This window comes from Staurois parvus, unplaced genomic scaffold, assembly GCF_062004578.1.
Source record: "Staurois parvus isolate SC_StPar_1 unplaced genomic scaffold, SC_StPar_1.0 ptg000136l, whole genome shotgun sequence".
Taxonomy (NCBI): domain Eukaryota; kingdom Metazoa; phylum Chordata; class Amphibia; order Anura; family Ranidae; genus Staurois; species Staurois parvus.
This window is the reverse complement of record NW_028317932.1, coordinates 3,781,105-3,807,398: the sequence shown is the minus strand read 5'-3', so window position 1 is coordinate 3,807,398 and position 26,294 is coordinate 3,781,105. Positions and strand designations below refer to the sequence as shown.

At 40.3% G+C, this 26,294-nt stretch overlaps 1 protein-coding gene across 8 annotated transcripts in view; it reads left to right on the top strand.

The window, feature by feature from the left end:
• Window positions 1–26,294, top strand: part of LOC149465907 (sodium channel protein type 5 subunit alpha-like) — a 518,022-nt gene that overhangs the window by 157,689 nt on the left and 334,039 nt on the right. For 7 of the 8 annotated variants that reach the window (XM_089673129.1, XM_089673128.1, XM_089673127.1 and 4 more), the window contains exon 1: window positions 13,380–13,464. In XM_089673129.1, the coding sequence (XP_089529255.1) occupies window positions 13,385–13,464 (80 nt within the window). In that variant the 5' untranslated portion in view covers window positions 13,380–13,384. Of the gene's footprint in view, window positions 1–1,226; window positions 1,555–4,463; window positions 4,583–13,374; window positions 13,465–26,294 lie in introns of those variants that run through there. The other variant, XM_089673130.1, reaches the window with a different exon arrangement.

Sequence of the window (26,294 nt, the reverse complement as noted above, 5' to 3'; positions counted from 1 at the left end):
TAAAAACAGAGGGCAATAGAAGGGCAATAACTTCTGTCAGGTCCCTTTTTAAAGACATTTCCTCACTTCCTGTCCTGGTTCCAGGTCTCATAGTGATGGAAAACAAGAGAAACTCTCCCCAGTAAGAATACAGACAGGAATACCAATTAGACAAAGATTTCCTTGTACAAAAACACAGTTAATACTCACCTATTCTGCTCAAAGCAATGTTGTAGTTTGCTTTTACCAAAGAATCTTCTATATCTCAAAATCTTTTGGTTATGTTGGATGCCTGGTGTTCTGATGCCAGTGTGGTTCCTTCCACTGGATCCCATGTCACTACTGTCTCCTGTAATGACATAGGGGTTGACAGAGAGAACCACAAAGATCAGGGGGAGACCATAAATACAACACTCCCAAAATTATCATATGCAAAAGATTCCTTGGGTGCTAGATTTCAAGTATAAACCCCACCAGGCCACCTTTATTGTTTTGTGCATCTGATATAATAAGTGTCTTTTATCAACATTTTATTCCTTGAGAACATATTAAGGTAACTGGTGGCCCTAAAAAATCTGGGAGCTGATGTAATATTTCCAAGCACAAGTTTTTTTGCCCATCCCTGGCAAAAGCCTTGAGGGTAAGAATAAGTTCTATAGTTTGTCACCAAAGGACCAATGAAGGAGGCACATGTGTCAGAACCACATAGAACACTGTCCATGCTTTAGTATTAGGGGCAGTTGCAGGTCCCTTTTAAAGAAATGTCCCCCTTATGGGAAGGATGACCTGCTGGAAAAGTCATGCTTAATAAGACAGCACATTCATTTCTTTAAATTATCTATTTATTGGGTTTGATTTACTAAAACTGGAGAGTGCAAAATCTGGTGCAGCTCTGCATAGAAACCAATCAGCTCCCAGGAATTTTGTCAACGCTTAATTGAACAAGATGAAGTTAGAAGCTGATTGGCTACCATGTACAGCTGAAGCAGGTTTTGCCCTCTCCAGTTTTAGTAAATCAATCCCCATTATGTGACACTCTACAATTGATATCAGTGATGTCAATGTTTCAGTAAAGAAAACAGCAGGTTAAAGCAAATGAACAGTGATGCGGTTATGATGTAATTTTGTGAACAGTTTAATATTTCCTTCTTTAGAGTCATAAGTCATAGCATCTCGTATATAAAATCAGACAAAGTCAAATCCCTACTTCCATGAGTAAACCAACCTTTTTCTTATTTGCCTTTCAGGAGTTTCCAATGCTATAAATAAGAATTAGGACTGAAGAAGCAGGATGAAAATATGGCAGTCCTGTTGTTGCCACCAGGTCCTGACACCTTTCGCCGTTTCACCCCAGAATCCTTGGCTGCTATTGAGAAGCGTATTGCTGAGGAACAGGCCAGAAGCGCCAAGCAGGAATACCGAGAAGGAGAGAACAATGAGAACAGTGAGGGGAAACCAAAGCCACATCCCGACTTGGAGGCCGGCAAACCGCTGCCTCGTATCTATGGGGAATTTCCTGTACATCTCATTGGACAGCCCCTGGAGGATATCGACCCTTACTACAAGAACAAGAAGGTGATGCCAGATGGGAATTCAGCTTTTTTTCTCCAGAAGGGAAACTGTGGTTACATTGCATTGTGCTTGGGAAAGTAGAAGATAGTTTATTTTATGTTGATTCGTCACAGACGTTTGATTCACATTAAAATTGATGTTAGTGATGTGACCTTGCCCTAATATAGTATTCTGTTTTGTGATTGTGTCATGTAGGCAATTATTATCTGGTCTCAGCCAATCTGGCACTATTGATAAGTATAGATTTTATGATTAGTTATGCTGTTATACTGTCTGCAGCCCCTATATGCATCTGGCCTCCAGCAAAAGTTTCTGACTATCTAGTTCAGATAAATACCATCTAGTGTTCAGATAAATACCTGTACCTTTGCACAGTGTTTTACTTTATCATTAGTTGATTTTTTTGTATAGTTAGGGATGAAAACATCCTGAATGCCTGGCAGCTACTGCTCCTGGAAAGCAATGCAGTGCAGTTTTTACTGCCTGTATTGTAAATTTTAAAATATAAGTTCTCCACAATACCTATAGATATAGAAGTGAGTGAGAGTTTGTATTTTTACTGAATGTCCAGAATATGTAAATACTTTAGTGTGCATAATCTGGCCACAGGTTCACTTTACATTCTTTAAGTAAGATTCTTTAAGCGCAAAAAAGGGAAGTTCTACTTTAAGTCCTGTATTGGAGGGAGCGGGTACCTAGTACATAGTTGTGACAGCTACCTACTCCCTCCCTCCCTGCAGTCCTCTGCAACACATCACAGGTCCCAGAAGACTGGGGGACTATTTACAGAGCACAGTGCGGCTTGTTCATGTGCAGTGGGCAGCCAGCTGTGAAGCCGAAAGCAGCATAGCTGACTGCCCACAGTTAGGATGCTGGTGTTGGGGGCCTGAAGACTAGTGAAGAACTAGCCCAGCTGAGGACGGTGCTGAATCCCTGGACAGGTAAGTGTTCTTTTATTAAAAGTGAGCAGCTATAGGATTTGTGGCTGCTGAATGTTAATTTTTTTTTCCATAGTGAACCTCCTCTTTAGGTCATTTAAGACACTAAAATCACTGGCTGAACTGGTTGTAGTCTCATGTCTACAGTTGCAGGTAGGCACCATGGGCTGACAATTTTGAGAAGTTTTGGGAAGGATTTTTTTTTTGGGAGTGGGAGGGGAGACTCGGCTTATATGTTCTTGATCTCACCTGACATATGTGCCTACATTGTCTGCCTATGCTGCTTTTCTCCTACCCCTACCCTTTGCACTGACCTAAACATGCTAGTTCAGGAGAGCCAATCTTGTACATTTACAGACATCTGCACCCTTTGGGAGATTGGTTATGATTGTGTCCTTCAATGTCTGACTGGTGTCTAAAACAAGGGTGCTCATCCTTTTGAAGAGCGATGGCCACTTAAGTGATTTGGCAACCAGTCTTGGGTCACAGTGAAATGAAATGGTTCAGAACTTCGAATTGGTTTATTTTGAGTAGCATAATGATCATTTTCCTCTTGCATCCACTGAATGCTGGCAGGAGGGAGAGGAAGAGAAGCAGGATTTCAGCAGTTGCAGGAGGAAAATGGAGAAGGCAATTTCTTGTATATGCCGATCTTCCTGTCCAAGTGTAAAACAGAATGTGATAGGGAGGTCGCACAGGTCTCCTGGAGTATGAGACAGGGTCGCCACTGTGACCCCTAATGCTACACTACTGGTTGTGGAAGTTGTGTTAAAAACATGTCTCAACTATGGGGTATTATCACCCCCCCAAACTGCAAATGTAAATGAGCCCTTACTGTCCTGAGCCCCTACGGCTGCTTTCACACTAATGCACTGCGGTTTACCTGCACCACTGGAGCAGCACAGTGCACCCACGGCTTTCCTTCGGGACACAGGTTGAATACCTCTGGTATAAAGTTATAACCAGCCTTAAGTCATCATTATTTAAACTGACAGAAATAACATTCTTTATTGAAAAACAGGGTGTCAAATGCAGCAACATGTATCAGTCAGACACTTGTTACAGTAGCTATAGTAAGATGTAGTCAGGATTAGGCATATTTATTTCTGATTGGCTGCTGTACACATATGTTATAAACTGTATGCTGTTCCTAGCAAGAAATATGGTCCCTTTTTCATTTCTAATTTGTCTTAGATGTTTGATTGCAGAATGATGTTTGATCTCCGCTGAACTCTGGTCTTACATTCCATCTTGCACAGTTGTATAGGCTCCACTTCTGTGCTGAAATTGCTGTCTCTGATCTTCCTGCACACTGTTAGCATCTCACTGTGTGTGTCAGAAGCTGCAGCAAATCAGATAGAACCCTACTTATTTACTGGCTGGAGGGCCTTCAGCATCATCTAGCACGTTTCTCCTCAGCTTTCCTGTCCCTGGCCTGCCCCTTTCATCTACTATATTCTTTAAATCATGAAGGTGTTACTTATAACAATCTGCATGCAAAGGCAGGCTGCCTAGGAGTGCCCGCTTGTCTAGAGTGTCTTTCACCTTTTGTTTAGGGATTTTTGATATTTGTATAACTCCTGCCAAGAGCCAGCCAACTGTTGACATTAGGGCTAAGTGCTCTTGAGAGGAGTATTGAGACAGGGTGCTGTGATGTTTTCACAAAACTATGTACAGCATGCTGCTTATCCACTCCAACAAGGCATGGTCTTCCTGTATTGCATAGAGATGCACAGAGACCTAGTAATGAAATCACTAGGATTAAAATAAGGTACGTAGTGTAAACAGAAAGTGTTTATTTAAACATTTCTTTAACATAAGGGGGAAAGGAGGCACCAAGGTAGGCAAAATGTTAGCAGCATAAACTTCAGCATTAAAAATGTTCAGTTAGTTTTATTTTGGCAGACCTGTGTTTTAAAGTGTATCCTCAAACATATTTTAATGCACTACTTTTTTTTCTACTTTTCTCTCTAGACCTTTATAGTACTAAACAAAGGGAAGACAATCTTCAGATTTAGTGCCACACCTGCTTTGTATATAATTAGCCCTTTCCATCCTGTAAGAAGAGCTGCAATCAAAATTTTGGTACATTCATATCCTTTCATGTTAGACAACATTCTCTCTGAAGTGCTGACTCAGCATCGTGTACCACATGCTATCTGAAAATGCCATCCATCTGTTCTGTGCAGTATGTGCAAACTTGACAGTAAAAATAGGCATAAATAAGATAAAAACAATATTGGAGTCTCTTTGCAACCTACTATTTTATTTTTAAAAAGGAGTTTCCAGATTTATTTCTTCCTATTAAACATATGAATGTACAGTATATTTTTAGTAAATGTGCATTTTGAGGTATTATGGTTAAAACTGAACTCCAGGCTAAAAAAAGCTAAATATATAGATGAATTGTGGATGTGGCAGCTATTCTACCTGCCAATGTTTCGTATTTCTGTCCATCCATTCCTGATATTTACAGAGCGCTGTCACAGTCAAGAATTTTTTTAGAGTACATAAAAATGTCTGCTTCTTTTGTTAGCACACCTGTAATATAAGAAAATAGCAAGACTAAGTATGTAATGTGTAAAAATGCCATTTATTTAGATCAGGGGTCTCCAAACATTCCAGACAAAGGGCCAGTTTACTGTCCTTCAGGCTTTAGCGAAGCCATACTGTGGCAAGTGGGAGTAGAAAATGGCATCAATGGGAGTAAGCATTGCCCCATCATTAGTTTTAGTGGGAGGAATAGTTCCCCATTGTTGATATCAGTGGCAAGAATAGAGGTCCATCATTGATGTCAATGGGATGAATAGTGCCCCATTGTTGATATCAGTGGCAAGCATAGAGGTTCATCTTTGATGTCAATGGGATGAATAGTGCCCCAGGGGTGGGATAAAGGCAAGTAAAGGGCCGCATCCGGCCCCTGGTCCACAGTTTGGAGACCACTGATTAAGAACATTACCAATGAAACATGGAAACAAGCTTTTCAATACATTAGAACACACATAAAATTTGGAACATTTGGAACAAGTGATACAGTTGTGTATAAATACATTCCAGACGTGTCACAATATACACCAACGGTATAACTTTGTGTCCTCTCTCAGCCAGCATATCAATATGCTTATGTGAACTAAGAGCAGCATCTGCTAGTATTTGCCACAGTATTCTCCTTTAAGCTAATAGTTGCAAAAACAAAATAATCAATTCAGGTCCACATTTTATATATCGCAGTACAACTATAGGGAAAGGAAATGGAACAAAATGGCAATCTGCAAAAAGAACTATATTTCCATCAAACACTTGTATACGTCAGACCAATGTATCTATAGCTATAAATGCTGGAAATGAGAAATGCAGTCATTTTTAGTGCACGAATGTGGATGTGACTAAAGCACAGGACTAAGTGAGTATATTTTGCTCCCACCTTTGTGTGCACACTCCCAGCTGGCACAAGTACTGTACACTCCTCAGTACTCTGCTTGTAGGCAGGTAAAATTATTATTATTATTATTATACAGTATTTATAAAGCGCCAACAGTTCGCTCAGCGAAAATCCATCAAATAGGTGGTGCTGTGTCATTATACAGATGAAGTGAATTTTTTTTAGGGGAAATTGTACCCTCATGGACTCCAATGGTGTCTCAGAAGAAGCAGCTGTCTGATTGGATGCTGCCACCGCTGGTGAACTTTGGCAGCCATCTTGGGTGAGGCAACTTTTTTTTATATAAGGGTCTCCATGCCATTTTGGCACCCTTCTAGCTAGTGAATGTAGCCAGAGAATGTACGCTGCTCATTTTCTCTTCAGAGACCAGTCCCCTCATCACCCCCATGTAGTATGCACTGCATATTAGTATGTTATTGCAAACTTACCTGCAAAATGATCCCCTCCAACATTGTGATGTCAGTGTTGTCAGGTGTCACAAGTATTCATTCCAGGTTCAAACTCTTCAGTCACTTGACTGGTGAGACCGCGATGACGTCACTCCCACACACGCCTGCAGAAGTCACTTCTTCAGAGCACTGTGCCATGCCGTAAATGTACACTAAGCTGTGTATATTTGTCATAAAACTCCTACCTGTCAGTGTTTAAGAGTTTATTCTGCTTTAATACTACTTCAAGACAGTATTTTCAGGCTTTGGATAAATCAGGTAAAGGAGAGTTAACGCTAAGCTCTCATTGAAATATATTCAACAATGTCCACAAATTATAAATGCACTTTACTTGCGTCAAACTTACCTTGTAAATGTAATGGTAATATTATCACATGTGTGAAGATTACAGTGCAAAGAGCAGTGCTGCAAATGGCTTCCAGCAGTTCCTCCCTTTACAAACTCCCTGCAGATAACTAGAGGAAGGGGCAGATACAAGACCAGTCACCCTGCACAAGGAGAGAGAGTAGCAGTGACCGGTTCTTACTACAGGAAACTCCTGAACCAGTGGCAAAGTGCAAGAGTTGTTTCATGCTGGATTAAATGGAATGGAACAAATACAAGCACACCAAGATTCAAGTATTAATACACATAACACTTGTATTTAGACAAAATTAGTTTAGCTTGGATTTCAGCTAATGAAATTTAAGCCAGCCATACATGATTAATTTGTTTTCATTCAACCAGCGGGTTGACCTGATTCCCCAATCCACACATTTGATGTGGATGGGGGAATCCTTCCTGCTAAGCTGTTGTATCCTGACAGTGGGGGAACTTCCCTGCCTGATCAATGTTGCTGGCTATAGCTGGCAGCACTGATCATTTTCCAAAAACCCGAAATGCTGGTTGTACACAGGTCGATTGATAGATGAGCTTGTGTACAACCAACCTGCCCATGCAGTACATTGATCGAAATTCGTCCAATCCCTGCTGTACCGGCCAAATTTCAATCCATGTGTGTCTGGCTTTAGTATTTAACATGTATTCTGCTCTGGGCTCCCTGAGCTGAAACCCAACTTGACACCTACCAAGGCTCAAAATTGCACAGGGTTGGGGGCTTACTTTAATGTGAAATTAAAACCATCTACACTTACCTCTATTCCAGCAATGTTACAGTATATCTGTGAGCTCCCTTGCCGGCACCGACATTTTCTTCTGGTCTGTTTCGGGGTTTGATGGTGTGATGATATTATTCTTGGGCTTGTGCAGCTTTCTAAAGAAGCTTGCAAAGAAGAAGTAAAAATCTTTATCTCAGCAGAGGCATAATATGTGTTACAGCTCTGTCAGACATTGCTTGTTTTCAGCCTTGTTCCAGCTTTCTCTGCCCTGCCACAGCCCAGGATTTACTTGTGATTCTTCTTAAACCAGCCATAGATGATTGAATGTCAATATGTGTGTGGCCTACTCTGTTCAACAGATGTTGATCATTAGATCGACTTCTGACAAATGAACAAGTTGGAAAAATGTTGTTGTTCATTGGCTGCAGCGCTGGGTCTTGCTGTCAGAATATAATGTCCCAGTGGGGATGAGAGATTCCTCCATCCACCTTGTTTGTGTGGATGGAGGAAACTGATCTTTTTTTTTTTCCGTGTAGCCCACTGGCTACCAAAAAATACTCTTGCATAGCAAGCTTTACCATTCAGTCTTGATTTTCTAATGTGTGTCAGCACAAGCTAATGATGCTGGGAGTGGCCTTGAGGGTATTTAGGCACCAGCCTTTGAACAGGCTGGTGCTATGTCTTCCTACCAGCAACCTGAGAAGTATAGAACTGACGTCTGCTATTTCCTGATTGTGCTGACCAGGATTGGCTGACTAGTCTCTCATCTTCTAAGCTGTCTACTTCCTATTCATTGCCGACACAGACTTCCTGACAACCCTCTGCTTGCTGCCTGCTTCAAACCTCAATAGTCTCTTCTCTACTTATTGCTGAACGGACTTCCTGACTATCCTTTGCTTGTCCTCTGCCAAGACACCTTCTTGTACCTGACTACTCTGTGGTAACCACTTGTCTCGACCTCTGCTTGAATCTGACTACTCTGTAGTCTCCTGAATCACCCAATGTCTCTGCACCGTAGTCCCTCTGTTACTGCCACCCATGGTGGGGAATCCCAGGGACTGTGACCAGGTGCCAGTTTGTAGCAAAGAACACTGGATGGCACTAGGGATCCAGGCCTTCATCCATTGCAGGGTGCTCTAGTGAAGACCCACTGGTACTTAAATTCTGCACCCTGGGTGAGCCCACATCACCTGCCAGGGGTCACAGTAACAGTCTCTACTGCAATTAAAAAAGCCTTCTTCCTTGCATGCATTCTTTTTCTACGGTATTATTTGTTATTTCATTTTTGTACCGTGATCTCTTACCCCTTCTCCGATGCTTGTGCAGCCTATGGGGCCCTTACACTCCTTCTACAAGTTTGTGCCAGAATGCCTGCTCCTAGTTTCCATAACAGCTAATCAGATTATTTGCTTTCATTCCTCTATATATAGAGACATGGAACAGTGAACTTGGTTACTATAGACAACATAAGACCGAGCAGTTGTGTCTGAGCACACAGTCAGAACAGCATCTAACATCCAACTCTTCAATGGGCAACTTGAGTGAAAAATATTTTGAAGTTATCTAATATTTAATTCCCTCTGTGGATAATTAAACACCACCCAAGAGATTATCTTTGTGTTGGTGCATGTTGTTTTTGAGTTACGGTGCAGCAAAGAATATTGAATGCACCAACTAATTGTAAGCAAATTCCTAACTGTTGTTAGACAGTTAAGGATCATTCACACAGGGGGCTGGAGGTTGTAAAAGCAGGGGTTAAATCGTGGTTTTACCAACCCCATACCACCCACCTAAACACAAAAATGCAGCCGATCAAAGCTGTACACTTGCCACAGTTGTGAAACACAAATTACAACAGTATGTTGCATTCAGTTATCTGTAGCACTGCTGAATGCAACCCATTCAAGTGAACATGGTCATGCCGCAACCACACTGCAACTGTGTACATTGTGGTGTGGTGGGTTGGAATTTAAAGAGTTAAAACAGGCAGGGAGAAGGTGAATCTGACTCCTAACCACCTACCAGATGCCCTCTGAAAACTGATCTATCCTGTGAACCTGGGAGCAAGCCATTAACCCCCCGGTCACATCAAACCTGACTTTGAAATCGTGCAACTTACAGTGAAGTCGCACGATTTCAAAGTCAGGTGAGATGCTGATTTCAATTGCGATTTGCAAGACATCTGACACAGATGTCTATGCAAATCACACCAAAAGTAGTACATGTACTACTTTAGAAATCGGTGCTGCTCTGACCAAGTCGGAACCACACCGATTTGACCGCTGTAACTGCAGACGTTAGGGTGCGACTTGGCATACGATTTGACTGGGGTGTAAGGTGTTATTAAACCCCATAAATTAAAAATCATATAGTGCTGCAGACCTCAGCACTTACCATATTTGCTGTGTGTATTTCTCTAAATACCTGTGGTTGCTTTGCTTTTCCTCTTTTCCACCCTCTTACAGGGTCCCATGGGGCCACTTTTTCATGTTCACTCCCTTCTGGCACAACAGATTACTTTCCCAACGCTGTGCGCATCCACAGCAATATATAGCCTGGGGGAAGCCACTCCCTCTGCCTGCCCCATGCAGTTTATTAAGTTTATTGACACCAGCTGGAGTCTGCACTGGCCCTTTAGAACTTGTGCAGTTAGTACACAGAGCACATGCTTCCCTACTGGGAAGATTGTAAGACTTGAGCTAGGTGCAGTGAAGAGTCAAAAATGTCAGTGATTTGTTTGAGTGTGTTACTAGATTACATACATTTACTTAAAAAATGTTGAGCAGTTCTACCTTCAAGTGCAACTAAAGGTAATTAAAAAAAAACTGTGAGCGACAGCTCTTTATTGCGGAAGAGTCATGCAAAGTCAAAATAATACTCCAGATTATTGTTCTATTACAACTAGAGCCAGCTTGACCTCTGATCTAAGACATACAAATAGCTCGCTAACTATTTATAGAACTGAAAAATCATTTGCAGCTAAAAAGTTAAATTCCTGGAAAATAAAATAACTTAAAATAAAATCTAGAGAAGGAAAAAAGTACAAGTAGTCAGAAACCTCTTAAGATCAATCAGCGCTAATGACAGATATATATTTAATAATTTTAAGGCATGATTGATGGCAGTTACAGCTTTAACAGTTTTACATGCCTGTAGATCTTTTATGTACTGCTATAGACTTCACTATTCCTATTTATGGACATTAAAGAATCTTATACACTATAAAGCCTGGGACTTTCAAAATCTATGGAACCGTGTCCTACATTTTCAGGTTCATTAGGGAAGATAAAATATAGGCTCTATGTTTACATGATAATTCATTTCATATAAACAGCTGCTTTTTATTTCAAGAAAAGTATGAGCCTTACAAATATTTATTAATGCTAAATCCTATCTCTGGGCATACACAGACTCCTCCAGGGTTCCGTCCATCCATCCCCCCTCATTTCCCATTTAAACAAACCTTTAGCAGCATTTTTTTGTCTTGCCTGAATCTGCTTTCCATGTCCCTCACTGCCAGTGATTGTCAGGGCAGGGGCCGAGGAACGGACAGGCAGGCCTAACAATGTAACGCACTGGCTGACGACAACCACTACCCACAGACCGAAGTCCCTCAGGGCGCGGAGTCTAAGTCCCAGGCTGCCCTTCACCAGGGCCCCTGATGGTGGGGATGGACTTGACGCAGCCAGGAACCAGGTTGCGGCCCCCGAGACACCTCAGCTGCGGTAATGGCCGCCGCCAATGGCGTGTAGCTGGTGGAAGAGACAAAAGAGTAGTCAGACAAGCCGGGTCAACAACAACAGGACAAAACAGTACAGGACAGCAGACGAGAATCACAGGTCACGAGCCGGGTTCAGCAACAGAGGGTCAGATCAAGGGAGAATACAAAGAATAGTCAAGTCACAAGCCGAATCAGATACCAGGAGAGTCACGAGAGTCAGAACAGAGTAATAGCAACACAAAGACACAAGACACAAGTGCAAAGAGCATGTGCGGGCCACAGGCTTATATGTCATCAGCCACACCGCTCTGGGGGATGGACCACAGAGACCTGAAGGCATAAAAGGATTCCCATCATGCACAGCAGAATCCAAGATGGACGCCAGCACATGGAGTAACATAACCTCAGGGAAAAGGTAGGACCTTGACAGTGATCCATTGCTGCAGTCTAAACTTTTTTTTTTAATTTTATCAATTGCTTCTTGGTTTCTAGTCTAGGCCAAAAGGACACCATACATCCCAGGAGTCTTCATGAGCCTCTTTTTTCTTTCATGTGGAGGAGGGGCTTTCTCAGCTAAGCACACCCACTTGCCTCAAATGCTTGAGTTAAGGGCAGATTAATTCCATTGTACATGAACCATCAGCCCTTAATCAAGATGGCTGCAGCTAGGAATGTTAGAGGGGTTGGGATGGATGAATTGGTTTGCTTTGAATATTAAAATTTAATGAAATTGTGTTTTCAGTTTGTGGTGTTTGGATACAGTTGCCTTCCCCTTTAAGAAAACTAAAGACTCAGGACTTGATGTGTTATGTGACCATAGATTTGGGGAGTTTTAGCTTTAGTGGATGGGGGTGGGGAGATGGTTTGATGTCTGGAGAGGAGATCACACTACTCCTCCTAACCATGCAATAATCGGCTTTTCTATCCAGAAGGTCACCGCCATCTTTGTTCAGAGGGATCAGCACCTTCTTTCTACATGTAAATCCTGGTGCCTTCATATAAGCCTTTTTGTTCTTACACAAGTTGTCTAAACAGACGTCAGCACTGTTGATGCTTCTCATCCTGTGACTTGTCAAAAATGTGCGATGCATGATGTACAGGCTTACGAGGGGAGGTAAACTGAGGAAATACTTACCTCTTACTTGCAGTAGACTTATGATACCAATCAGTCAGAATGCACCTCTCAAACAGATCTTAAAAGTAAATGTTTTTAATGATAAAGGCATTTTGGGGTTTGTTTGTGTGTTTGTTAGTTTTTTTTAATTATTATGATATTGTATATTGCTGCATGTCAGGAATTTATTTAGGAAAGACAGGTAAGAACATACAGTGGTAACATGTTAGATACATCTGTTGTTCAGATAGCCTGACACCTGGGATTTAATAAGGGTGTTTGTAAATAAGTTACAATGTAATGGAAGAGGTGGAAGGAAGACACCATCCTTGGTTCTTCCGGCCCCCATTAGCAGATGGGCATAGCATTGCATCATTAGCTTTATAAAATAGGCAATTTTTGAGGCTTTTTTGTACTTTTTTTGTGTGTTTTAGGAATAAAGTGTGTTTAGGAATAAAGTGTAGGAGCTTCTTTGGGGCATGATCACACATTTCTAGCTGTAGACTTTTTGTTATTGGAGCACATAAAAAATGTGTGCCTTTTTGCACTTTTTTGTGCACTTACATTGAAGTCGGTGGGCCAAAAACACCCCATGTACCTTTTCAAGCTTCAGACATTGGGCTACAGGCACCTGAACACTCAAATGTGAACAGGGATAATTCAAAAGCAGGGAATTTGGCTTGATGAGCTTTTGGGAGCTTCAAATTCTATAGTGTGCAGTCTAAATGCTCTTTGAGCTACCATGGTGGCAAGCATATACAAAAGGATGGAGTTTACCATGCAGGAGGTGGAATCAACTGATTGTCAACTAGTTCTAAAATACAAAAATATAGGAAAAGAAAAGGAAATGGTTAAAACTTACCTTGCCTATCTTCCCCCTTTTTTTTTGCATATTGTTGATGCATAACTAAAGGTGCACTTTCAGAAAGTGTCTTCTCATGATTTTTAGCACTGTGTGTTTTCGTCATCTGCCTTTTTTAAGACAGCATTTAATGCCCCATGTAATGTTTGTTGTAAATATTTAATTTCAGCAAATTATTTTCCTTAACTAATATTTTCCACTTTGTTCAGTATGTTTATAATGTGCACTATTCTCACAAACTGTGTGTTCATGGCTATGTCTGATCTTGGTCCATGGAGCAAGTATGTTGAGTAAGTATCATTTTACTGCTAAATATATTTTGATTCATTGTTTTGTTTAATATGTAGGAATATGTATTTTAGCTTTCAAAATCCACATATGAATTACCCTATAAACTTTTAATATCATTTACATTATAAAAGCAAAATGCTTTGAGGATTTTGATTGTCAGAGATATTCTGTTTTTTATTATTCAAAAGGAAAGATGGCTTTGTAAATACTTAGTTGTTCTAAAGGCATTAAAACACCACTTTTTTTCCAATTTTATAGTTCGTTTCAGTAAATAAATAAATGTACAAAGTGTAGTAACTTATGGAAACGTATTAGAACATCATCTCTCATTGTTCTTCCTTTTAAAAAAGTAAATGGTAAATTTGTAATAGTTTTTTTATAGCCTACTATATTGTGCACATTTTCAGTGCTTTTTACACTGAACTGTCTTATTGAATAAGCCAGTATACGGTATCTGCCATGTTCTTAGCTATGAAAATTGATATTTTTGCATTGTATCCAGATGAGAAATTATTTAGTATATTTATAGCTTGTTATATTCAGTTATATTTGTGTAAATGTGGGTATTTTTTGTTTTCTGTATTTGCATCTTTTCTTTTATATACATGTGAATGACGGGGTATATTTATATGTAACTCCCCTCTCGTGAGGGGAGCGCTCCTTAACAGGGACACAGGGCTAGGTTAGGTGATCAGGTAGGGGAAGGATTACATTTTGGGGAAACCTGAGTGATAATTCACACTTCAGGGATTTGTTATTGGTACTAAAAAGCCCCTCACACTCAGAACTAAAAAAAAATGTACTGTGAAATGCCTTTTAATTTTCTTCAATTTAAAGTCACATATAGCAAATAATAATTTGATGTTTTTAGTTTTGCCTCACTGTCTGTGAGTTCTAATTGCATGCTTTTCTTATACAAGGATGAAAAATCATTTTTACCAGTTTGTGAAATATTGGTTTGTAATGCCACATTTACTTTGTCTTTTCTTTAAACTTCAAGTATTTAATTGGAATGCTATTGGTTCATGTTTCTACTGCTTGTGTTCATTGATGTCTGTACTTTGTTCTAATAAAATCCTCTGCCAGGGCTTTCTTGTAAGACACACTAGGCACGTAAGTAAATCTAACCTTCCATTGAGCCCTTCCATAAAGTTTGCCAAACTCACTGGTTATGCTGCATCATAATTACATCATAAGCAGGTCTTACGAAATGTATGTCATTCTTTCTGACCACAACTTATTTTTTTCTTACAATAATAAAAAAATATATTTTTTGTATCATGCTCTTTTTTTATACAGATTACTACCTCAATATACAGTATATATTTCAAAACATATGTAGCCTAGATATGTAGTAAAGGCATGGTCAAGAGCAACAAACTGTAGTGTAGACTTGGACTACCCCTTATACCTTATGTATGAAACCAAATAAATTATGATTCAGTTATTGTATATGCACTATACATTTGTCATATGCAAGATTACGATTCTTGTTCCCATTACGATTTGTGGTCATAGGAAAGACACCTAAAAAGTAACCTATTTGATGTAAATCATATTCATCTCTACTTATATGGATCTAATATAGATCTAATTTACCAAAATATCTGAATTGAAAAGGACATTCACCAATATATTACACAAAGCTATGTTTAGGGTCTTGAATAAAGTGTTAATGGAGGCTAATTTTTTAAAATAACAAACATGTTATACTCAACTGCTCTGTGCAATGGTACTGCAAAGAGCAGCCCCATCCTCCTCTTCTGGAGTCCCCCGTCAGCAGTCTTGGCTCCTCTTCTTCTTAGTGTGTCCCCATAGCAAGCTGTTTGTTATGGAGGCATGGTGTCTGCTCGCTCCTGAGCTGTGTGTCTATGGAGCCACGCTCCATAGACTCACACAGTGGGGCTTAGCCCCGCTCTTATACTTCCTCCTCACTGCATTTGATTGACAGCAGCAAGAGCCAATTGCTCCTGATGCTGTTCAACTCCTGTGCGAAGAGAAAGAGAGGGGAGAAGATATGCAGCCATACACAGTGCTGGATCTATTCTCCCTTCTCTTCCCCTTCATACAGGAAAGGGGGAGGACAGAGGCATAGTAAACATTTTTTACCTTAATGCAAGCAATGGATTAGGGTAAAAAAACTTTTTTAGCTTAACGCCCCAGTCACACTGAATGTGAATTGTCATGCAATTTTCATGCCATGCAATTTGCAAATCGCATGCCAAGCCGCACCCTAGTGTCCGCAATTACAGCAGTCATATCGGTGCAGTTCCGACTTGGTCGGAGCCATACCAATTTCCAAAGTAGTACATGCACTACTTTTGGTGTGATTTGCATAGACATCTGTGTCAGATGTCTTGCAAATTGCACCTGAAATTGGCAGTTCACCTGATTTTGAAATCATGCGACTTCGCTGTAAATCATTTGATTTCAAAGTCAAGTTTGATGTGACTGGGTGTTAGTATTTGTTATGGAAGATTTTTGTCTGAGACACTGCAAATAAAAGCAAGAACAGATTCATAGGACACAATCACTGTGGTTTAAGGTATACGCTCTGACAAAATGTATTATTACATTCTATTTTATACAGAAGATAAAAAGGGGGTGGTGTGAGATGTTATTAAAAATTAGCAAGTAGAATTTCATATGTCATAGACTATGCCTAACAGTTGCGAAACTAAAACCCCAAGAAGGGAGGGGGAGAGAGAGAACATCTAGGTTTGTTCTGTCTGTGTCTTAAGTGAAGGGAACAGGGCACATTTCAACATTGCAAGCAAGATGGAGTCTCTTGTGCTTAAATGAACAATACAGTGAAAGTCTATGTCAGTATCTCTTTTAAATGGATTAATAAAAATAATCATCCTAGCTCCCTTGAGTGCTTGACACATGTCTGAAACACCAAAACCCTTGAAGTAAAATAAACGGCTAAGCAATAAACAAATATTTAAATGTTCCCTTCTTATTCCTCTCCTGGCCCTTCATACATTTTTAACAAATTGCAATATCAATACCTTTCTGAGCATTTTGTTATGCAGTAACATAGCTGCCAAGCCCTGGCTCCTCCTGTGCAATATGGAGGGCTGGCATTGGAGATTGATTCCATAGAGCAGGGGTCTCCAAACTTTCTAAACAGTGGGCCAGTTTACTGTCCTTCAGACTTTACGGGGGCCGGACTGCGGCCATCGGGAGTAGAAAATGTCATGGCATCCGTTGGAGTAAACAATTGTGCCCCAACATTGATGTCATTGGTAGGAATTGTGCCCCAACATTTGTGTCATTAGGCCCCATTGTTAGCGTCATTGGGAGGAATTGTTCCCCATCACTGATGTCATTGGGAGGATTGTGCCCCATCACTGGTGTTATTGGGCCCCATTGTTTGTGTCATTAGGAGGAACTGTGTCCTGTCATTGGTGTCATTGGGAGGAATTGTATCCCTTCGTTGGTGTCAGTGAAGGATACAGTGCTCCAAGGGCTAGATAAAAGCAAGAAAATGGTCGCAGTTTGGAGACCACCGCCATAGAGCAATGTCCACCACTGGCATCCACCTGTTATCTGAGATTAAAAGAGCTCTCTCCTGCCAGTTACACCAGCACCAGTTGCATCAAAAGAAGTGAGGGATTGGAGCTATGCAGTCATTTGAAAACATAGAATGAAACCCTACAACCCTAAAAAATGTATTTACATTGACATTTGTGTATATGTATGTATATATATATATATATATATATATATATATATATATATGTGTGTATATATATATACATATGCAGAGACATGGGGAAAAGAGTTGCAAGTACATTTAAATGTTTGTTTATTAGTTAGCATTTCCTTCTATTTTCATCTTCATATCTTTCAGAAGAAGTCATGTGACTAATGCTGGCCATAAATGAGTGGAAAACTGAACGCGATAAATAATTAAAATAACGAATACTAATGTGCCATCATTTGTTTAGTTTTTCTAAAAAAAAACCCAGCATGTTGGATCAGGCACTTTTGATTGCGGCATGAAAATTGTGTGTTGGGGCTGGCACACTAATAATTTGATTACTAATAAATGATTTGACGGTTTACAAGAATTTTCATTTGGTTTTTGACTCATCTGTGGGCACTTAGGATTTCAGACATATGACCAGCAATGAAAGGAACCTGGAGTAGCATTTTCTCCAGGCCAGCTGAGTATTTCAACCCTTCTCTTGTTTTGTTTATCCATCCCAGGAGGACTGGTAACAACAATCCTTGATCATCCTAATAAGCCAATGCTTTTGGGTATGGGGCAAACACGCTCCCATCCCCACATCTCTCAATGCATTTCAGGATGCCAAAGCAACTTTGTGACCAAGTTTTAGCAATGTCACTTGCAGCTTAGGAAGTTCTTATTCCTTGTATAAGTCAGTATTTGCAACAGATCTTGTTGCACTTGGGAATGCCCTCTATACACCTGCAGGTTTAGTTTACTGTATTAACACAGTGTATGGCTTTACTTTAAGGTGCTCATACACAAGCAGATTATTAACAGAGAGAGGTCATTTTAGACCTTCTTTGTTGATAACTGATCTGAATAATGCCTGCCACTAACTTTTAAACCAAAGAGATAACGATGAGGCTACTAAATGGTAGGGACAGAAACCACATTGGTGTACGCATGACACTCCTATACAAATTCTTCTATTGTTCCTTGATTAGTATGGGTATTTGCCACCTGTCTGGACCAACCATATCTGTCCTAATGATTTGGAAATCATTATGGAATACCTGTTTTATTTCAGTAATCCACAGCTAAGACAAAGAAGTCTTGAGTGACCCAATTTGACCACATATGGGGTGCATTAGATAATGCTGAAAAAGTTGAACTAGGGTTCCTTTTTAGTAATTAATGATGCTTTACCTCTACAGGGTATGTACAGCCCAAACTTTATTTTAGTTTTAGCTAAAAGTAAAAAGATTAGGACCACTGTCATATTTTTTATTGTTGTCTGTGTTTCTGCTGGTGAACTGCACCCTCACTATTTGTCCCAATGACCATTGTCACAGAGACAAAAATTATGAGAAATTCAAAATGTTAGAGTTGTCACTAGAACAAGAAGTTAGGGAAAATTACAGATGGGGTCTCCAATGCCAGTAACAAGTGTACAATATAAGTTTCCTTGACTGTGTAGAGATTTCCCCTTACTTCTTTTGTATTTCTGGGGCAGTAAGTTAAGAAGAACCTCCTTAATTGAACACAGATAGCAAAAAAAAATATTGACAGGGCTTTTAACTATTCCACGCTCTATCTAAAACTTAAAAGGGCTTGGCTATACCTATACTTTAATGTTCACATAAATGAAGAGTAGATTTTGTAAGATCGTATTTGCATACACAATTTCAGAGAAGTGATGCTGGCTTAGAAAATGTTTGCTGCTTTTCTAAATATAAACTCTTGCCTTCATTATCTGGTCTGGAATCTGTGGAAGGAAATATATTTATCTCCACTTTGTACTAAAATGTAAACAGGAGGTTCAAAAGCAATCAACAAAGCTATAACTTGGCTCATTTTACTAGTTGTAACAAAGGCTTGATAATCAGTAGCATCTGCTGCTTTGAAATGTGGTGGCTTATCTTGTCATTGTCAGTTGAGAGAAAGGAAAATGCCCCGGGTTACTCACAACATAAGGTATCTCCTGTGTGCAGGATCGAAATCAAATCCAGCTTTGACTAGCAGTACCAGAAGATTTGATTGAAATAGTGTCCTTATCATTGGTGGGACCACCTTGGGCACAGAGGATGAAGGCACTCCTAGACCACTTGGCTGTATGTCACCTCTTGTGTGCTCAAGGTAGGTATGTTTCTGTGCATTACTTATTTGTGCAGAAAGGCCGAGTTCAAGGCTCAGCAACTTACCACTCACATGACTGAGGTTGCTATAGAGACTGGCAGAATGATAGATGGAAATCTGCAGTCCTCACTTGAACCTTTTTTTCCAGAGCCACCCACTGTGATATTTTTGCTAGGCCTGGTTGATAAGCAAATGAGACACAATTTTCATTAAAGGATTGTTCCCTATTGTGTAGATTGGTGATGAATTACAGAATTTACACAGCATGTTTAAAAACATGTGAAAAGAAGCACTTCTGACACTCAGAAGAGTTGATTTGTAATTGAATGTATCTGGCTATAAATTTCTTCCCTAATTTACCATTAAAAATATGTTTAAAGTAGAACGATGGTCAAATTATAAAATGACATATGTGATGTAGGCTGCCTATGCCAATAAGGCTAGACGCTTTAATTTTCTGAGTTCCTTTGGAACATTTTGTAATTACTTATTATTCTTTCCTGTTGGGTAGTCCCTTTCTTTGATAGAATGCCAATGTTCTTTCTCCTACAGTGAAATCACTGCAACGTTGTCATGCTTGCTGCTGCTGTAGCTGCTTAGATTCTGAAACTTTTGATAGCCTTATCAGTGAATAGCCCTGCCTAACTCTCTCCACAGAACTTTAGACTGACAGTTCAGACCTTTTGGAAAATGGTTTAAAAGCCCTGCTCAGTCTTTCCCAACAATGTCTAGCAAAGTACATGAGAAATCCAGTTTTCCTGCTACATTCACTTCCAAAAAGAAGTACAGTACATGTCTTTTAAGACACATAGACCTAATTCACACAGTGAATGTACACCATCAAGAAGGAGTGCATTTCTGCACCCAAGAGTCACAGGATCCCATATACAAAGAACTTGTAGCACCGCTTAATGCACTGCAAAGCCTCCCCCTGCAGTCCAAAGTGCAGATTGAGTGCCAGAGTTCTAACAAGCTCATCCAGGCTAGCAGAAGCATATCTGAAGACAGAAGGTGGAAGCGCCTCACACCAGAACCCAGTCACTATACCTAAAGTTAAAGATACGACTTCAGCCTAAGCTCCTGACTACACCCCTCTGACATATTTTACCCATGAGGCTTAATCATAGAGATTGTCATGGGCGGAGCAAAACATGTCAGAGGGTGTAGTCACGAGGATCTAGGGCTGAAGCCATATATTTAACTTTCTGTATAGTGGCTGGGTTCCAGTGTGCAACTCTTCCACCTTCTGTCCCCAGGAGTCACAGGGGTTACAATGACAGGTACAAACTGTCTGCGTTCATGGCTATTCATCCATCCCTTGATACAAGCGAAAACGCATGTGCAGTTACATGCTTACAGAACTGACACTTGTCAGCCTGTCATTGGCATCTGTCAGCTGTGGCTGTATGCAAACACCTGTGACTCTTGGGTGCAGAAATGCATTCACTCTCGATGGTGCAGAAATGCATTCACTCTCAATGGTGGCCCTGTGCGGTTGTGTGACTGAGTCCCTAGTATGCCAACTTATCTGAAATGAAAAAACTATAGTATTTAGATGAATGTTAAAGGAAAAGTGGTTTGGTACATATTTCTATTATCTACTAAAAATAGCAGAAAATAAATCCATCTATTAGTGGACTTACAACCTTAACAGCCGGTTTAGCCGCTACAGACCAGGATTAAGGAGGGCACGTTGAGGACCTTTCCATTCACTTTTGCCTCCCTCACAATTCTGTTGGCCTGTATATACTGGCTATATTATATATACATTCATCTTGCTGTCTGCTCTTTCTCTTTGTGGATGCGTGTTCCATGTTAGCACTGTTTCTTTGGGGAAGATAAGCAGGCAGAAACATCATACAGGCAGCACTGTTAGCAATTTGTAAAATAACAAAGCATTGCATGCTCACCACTTTGGAACCTTTGTAAATATTGAGTGGGAAAAGGTCCATCATAAACATTGACATCAGGCCTGAGATGTCTTGCTCCTGCTCCAAACTTTAGCAGTGGGCCATTCAAACTGCTGAACATACTGAAAGTTGTAGATTAGGACCTGATGTTATCTAAGTAGATGAGCCGTGTCTAATGTTAAACAGAGTTCTTGTATGCTCAGTATATAGATTTTGATTTTGTAAATAAATTCTTATAGAGCAGCATGGTGGAATCAATACTATATCAGAAACAAAATAAATTCATGAACATTGTAGCATGTAACTGACTCCGTCATTTCATTGTCAGCTGAGAGCAATCATACCTCTCATTCTCTCAGGAAATAGCAACATGTTTGTTAGCCCACACTGTCTGATTATTCATATATAACACAGTCTGATGGTTCAGCTTCCTTGCTGAGCTTTTGTAAGAATGCTGTGGTGCCTGTGCATTTATTACAATAAAAAGCTTGACAAATCTGATTAACAGAACATAGTTACTGTATGTGTGCAGTGATGAGATTTAATTAATTTATGCCCATGTTTGAGAACTAATATATATACTTAAATCCGAGAGAGAACCATTTCTTTTTTCTTACTCTAAAATGTAAAAAAGAAAAAGGTTAGGCTTTAGTAAGGCAAAGAACATTTTGAAAAATGCAGCAATGTACAGCAACAAATCAGAATTCAGCTTGGCTGCAGTAAACTGAAATCTTATTGTCCCCTGTAGGTTACTGTATTGGGAACATTATCATTATTAGTACATGCATTGATCACATTGATGCAGGTCAGGCATGAAGCAGAATAATAATTTTGTCTTGGAAGGCATATCAGAATGTGTGTTTTTCTAAAGGTAACCTGCCAGGAAAGAAGCACCTTATTTAAAAAAAATCCTAGTCCACTTTCTGTGCTTTTGACAGTTCAACAATTTTACATACCCATCACTTAGGGCAGTGTTTCTCAACTCCAGTCCTCATGGACCCCCAACAGGTCATGTTTTCAGGATTTCCCTCAGATGAAACAGCTGTGGTAATTACTAAGGCAGTGAAACTGATTAAATCACCTGTGCAAAATAATGGAAATCCTGAAAACATGACATGTTGGGGGTCCATGAGGACTGGAGTTGAGAAACACTGACTTAGGGACACCAAGACCAATAGGAAGGTTTACATTTTGCAAAAATCTAGACAGCATTAGAAAGGTTGTAAGCCTTTCACATGCTTTCTAAAACATAAAAAATTTTGGCTTTATGGTGTCCTTTTATGAAACAGAGATCAGCGGTGATCCTGAGGATCATTGCTGATCTCAGATCATTATTGGTTTAGGAAACACAGATGATCAGTGGAGAACATATTCTCTGCTGATCATCTCAGCACACAGACGGCCAGTGTATGAAGGAGCCCTTCACTGGCGATCTGTGTTCTCCCTCCAGATTCTCCAGCCCAGAGGTGGAGAATCGGAGGAATCGCAAACGAAGCAACGGTAATTTACTTTGTACTTTGGTAATTTGACTGATCTCGTACTGTAATCTCGTGAGATTATAGTAAAGCGCAGCCGTTTTCCAGCATTCAAAGCATTTGTAGATCGCTTCTCCCTTCATACAGAGAAGTGATCTATACCGCTTCTTAAAAAGGCATTCAGAGGAGAACTCTCTTCTCTGAGAATGCCGGACAACAGAGCAGCGGTAATTTACTGCTGCATGATAAAAGGACACATATATACACTTTAAAGAGTTTTCAGAAGGTTGAAAGGGCAATTTGTGTAATAGCCGAAAGCTGTAAATGTAGCCTATTCAAAAATTGTGGTACCTTTATTGCTTACCAAGGCATAAAATGATGAAATGTTTGTCTTGCCGTATACTGCATTGAAATGTGGGAGTTGTTCTTAGTATGCCTTGCAAGTAGGAAGCGTGCGGGAATGTTTTGTATATTAATACTGAAATTAAGAAAATAATTGTGAATATTCCAAAATTTTTAAGTGGCTAAAGTAGTGGACAGTATTTGTGTTGGGCCCATGATATCAGCCCTTTCCTAAGTCCTATAAAGTTTGTTTTGGCATGAATGGCTTTCACTGATGGAATAAGATCATTTAACACCTAAGGCAAATCAACCAGGTTGCAATCCCCTCCCATTATATTGGTAGCTCTTTTATTCCCTGGTGGCATAAGGGTCTGACAAACACTAGTATAGGTGCTCAAGTGTGAAAAGAAAGGAATATAAGGGGGGCAAAGGAAACCTAAAGCCTCAGTTGTGGAGGTTCTTGGGTCATTTTCTGCAGCAGAAACCTTTGAACTGTCAGTGGTCATCTGAAACGTGTGCTATCTACAATCTGTTTTATTACATTTGGAAGGAAAGATAAAATAGTCACCAGTTAGAATACCTTGGAACTTTCCTAAGTATGTAAGCCTGGGATTGAGTTGTAGTGAGGGGCAGGACAAGGGAAGAGACTAAACATGGCATGCAGAGTACACCACGCCAAAGTGGAATCGATGGTTAAATAGCTACAGTATGTATGTACTGCATGGTGGCCAAATATAGGGTTAACAGTAATGTAGCTTGACAGACCAAAAGACAAATAAATTATGGTATTAACATCCTCTAAACATATAGCCCTGATATGGTCTCACACATGTGACCCAAGAGTTAAACTGGTAATAAATGGCAAATGTGAAAATACCCAGACACCATACTGGCAAATAAGCCTAGCATCCCTGCACATAGCTGTGATTCCTAGTAAGTTCTAGTGAGATAAACAATGTTGTTTTTTGAGGCTTAGCACTCAGGGCTTATGCAGTCCTGGAATCCCGGATGCATCCTATTACCTCCTTCCCTCTGATATTTTTTATAGACTTGTTGCTGCTCCAGCCAGAGACTGTCTTGACAGCAACACATCCCCCATACTGTACCAATACAATTTTATTTTATATTAGTAGCCAAATCCGTAATAATACAATCATTAACTGTGGAAGGAGAGCACCTCCAATGTAATCCTCCACATAGCACACAGGTTACTTGAAAACTGGTAAACTAGACTGCAAAATACTGACAGGTTTTGCAGTTACATAGAAAGTACTAAAATCCTCAGTCAGAAAAAACAATAGATAGTTTTAGGGTTCTTGCATTACTATTCCCCAAAAACCCAGAGTCTCTCCAGTGACTGCTGGGTGCTGACTGCTGCAACCATGGGCTCACAGCACCATCTGCACCCATGTGGGTGTGGTCCTGAAGTCTTCTAGTTTTCCTCCAGCACCTGCAGAAGTCAAGGCTCAGTTTCATCTCTGACAACTGACACTCCTTCAGTAGTAACAGGAGACTCCCAACATGTACCTAGGTCTTTTCACATCATACTGCTCATACAAACTTGTTGAAACACATAAAAAAATGCTTGTGCATTGATGTGCATTCAACATGCATTTTAATGCGCATCCGGTTGCGATTTTTGGCACATTGGCATGCGTTTTCATGTCATCTGTTGTGAAATGACAGTTCCCTGGAAGTGACTGACAACTAACAACAATTTGTTTTGTATAGATTGCATTTTAATGCAACACATGTGTACTGATGTGAATGTGGCACATAAAAACCATTGTTTTCTTTGTGCCCTTTCAGTGATCTGCGCAAGTCACAGCATATGGTGTGAATGAGTCTGAGCCCTCCACACTTAACAATGTTTGCAAACAATACAAAAAAGTGGCAACCACCCCATCCTGTAACTAGCCTTTGCAGTAAGGAGCACATGTAAGGTCAAGGCACATGACAAATAAACAAAACATTTCCCAGCACACTTACCAGCCAGCCTGCAAATCGACCGAATTGGTCCTGTCTAACAATTTACATTAAACACAGGGTTTTGTTTGCACACATTTGCAAATATATACATAAACTGCAGTGGCCATGCTAAGGCTCCTCTGTATACTGTGGTCCTAACACTGTAAATTTTAGAGTCTCCCAATTTGGAACACATGCAACAGTGGATAGATTAGGGTAGGCGTGCCTGGAGGGAGCCCACGCCTCCTTAACAGTACAGGGGCGCACATGACGCTCAGCAAAAAGCACAAAGGCAGCTGAAGGTATCCAGTGCGTCCCCGAGCTTACATCAACCAACTGTACAAAAAAAGTGACAACCACCCCAACCTATAACTAGCCTTTGCAGTAAGGAGCACATGGAAGGGCAATGTACGTCACAAACACACAAAAGATTTCCCAGCACACTTACCAGCCAGCCTGCAAATCAGCCAAATTGGCCCTGTCTAACAATTTACATTAAAGCAGAGGGTTTTGTTTGCAAACATTTGCTAATATATGCATAAGCCGTGGTGCCCACTGTTTACAAACAAGCCTTATAGCCTTTGCTGGCGCATGCCGACAGCACTCCTTCCCTCCCTCCTCTCCACATGGCATGCAATGTTTACAAACAATCCCTGACAGCTTCTACCAGTGCCTGTGCACAGCACCTCTTCCTCTTCTTCACACAGGGAACAGTGCAAACCAGCATGGCTGGGAGAGATCCAGCAGGTTCTCAGGTTTGCCAATCAAGTTTTAGCTAACATTATTGTAGCAGTATTGTTCTGGGGAAAATACAATACTAAGAATTTAATTGCTCGCTATGAGAAACAGCTTCAGTTTAATTTGTTCCAGTTCACATAAACCTTGGGCAGATACATTCACCAATGAGGAAGCTGCAAGCACAGCCAGCCCCCCACCGCTTATGGCTTCCTGGGCTGTGTAGGCAGCTGTGGTTATTATTACACCCCCGAATACAGTTGTACAGGAATTACTATAATAAGTGTTGCTCTGTAGGAGAATGACTACTTGTGTATTACAATATGGCGTATGGAAATGAATACATATGATTAGTAAAATATAGTACTACAGACTTTCCAGCTTCTGCAGTAATTTCCACATTGACAGAGGGGAGAAAGGGACTTTTAGCAGCAATCAGAATGTGGAAAAATGAACCTATCAGAATGTAAATACATGTATTAAACAGCAATTTAATAAGCAGCATATTTACAGGCACATTAAGCGTAGGCACCTGGGCTGTGAGCACACACACGGCCTGCTTCGTTTCAATGTACATGACAGGT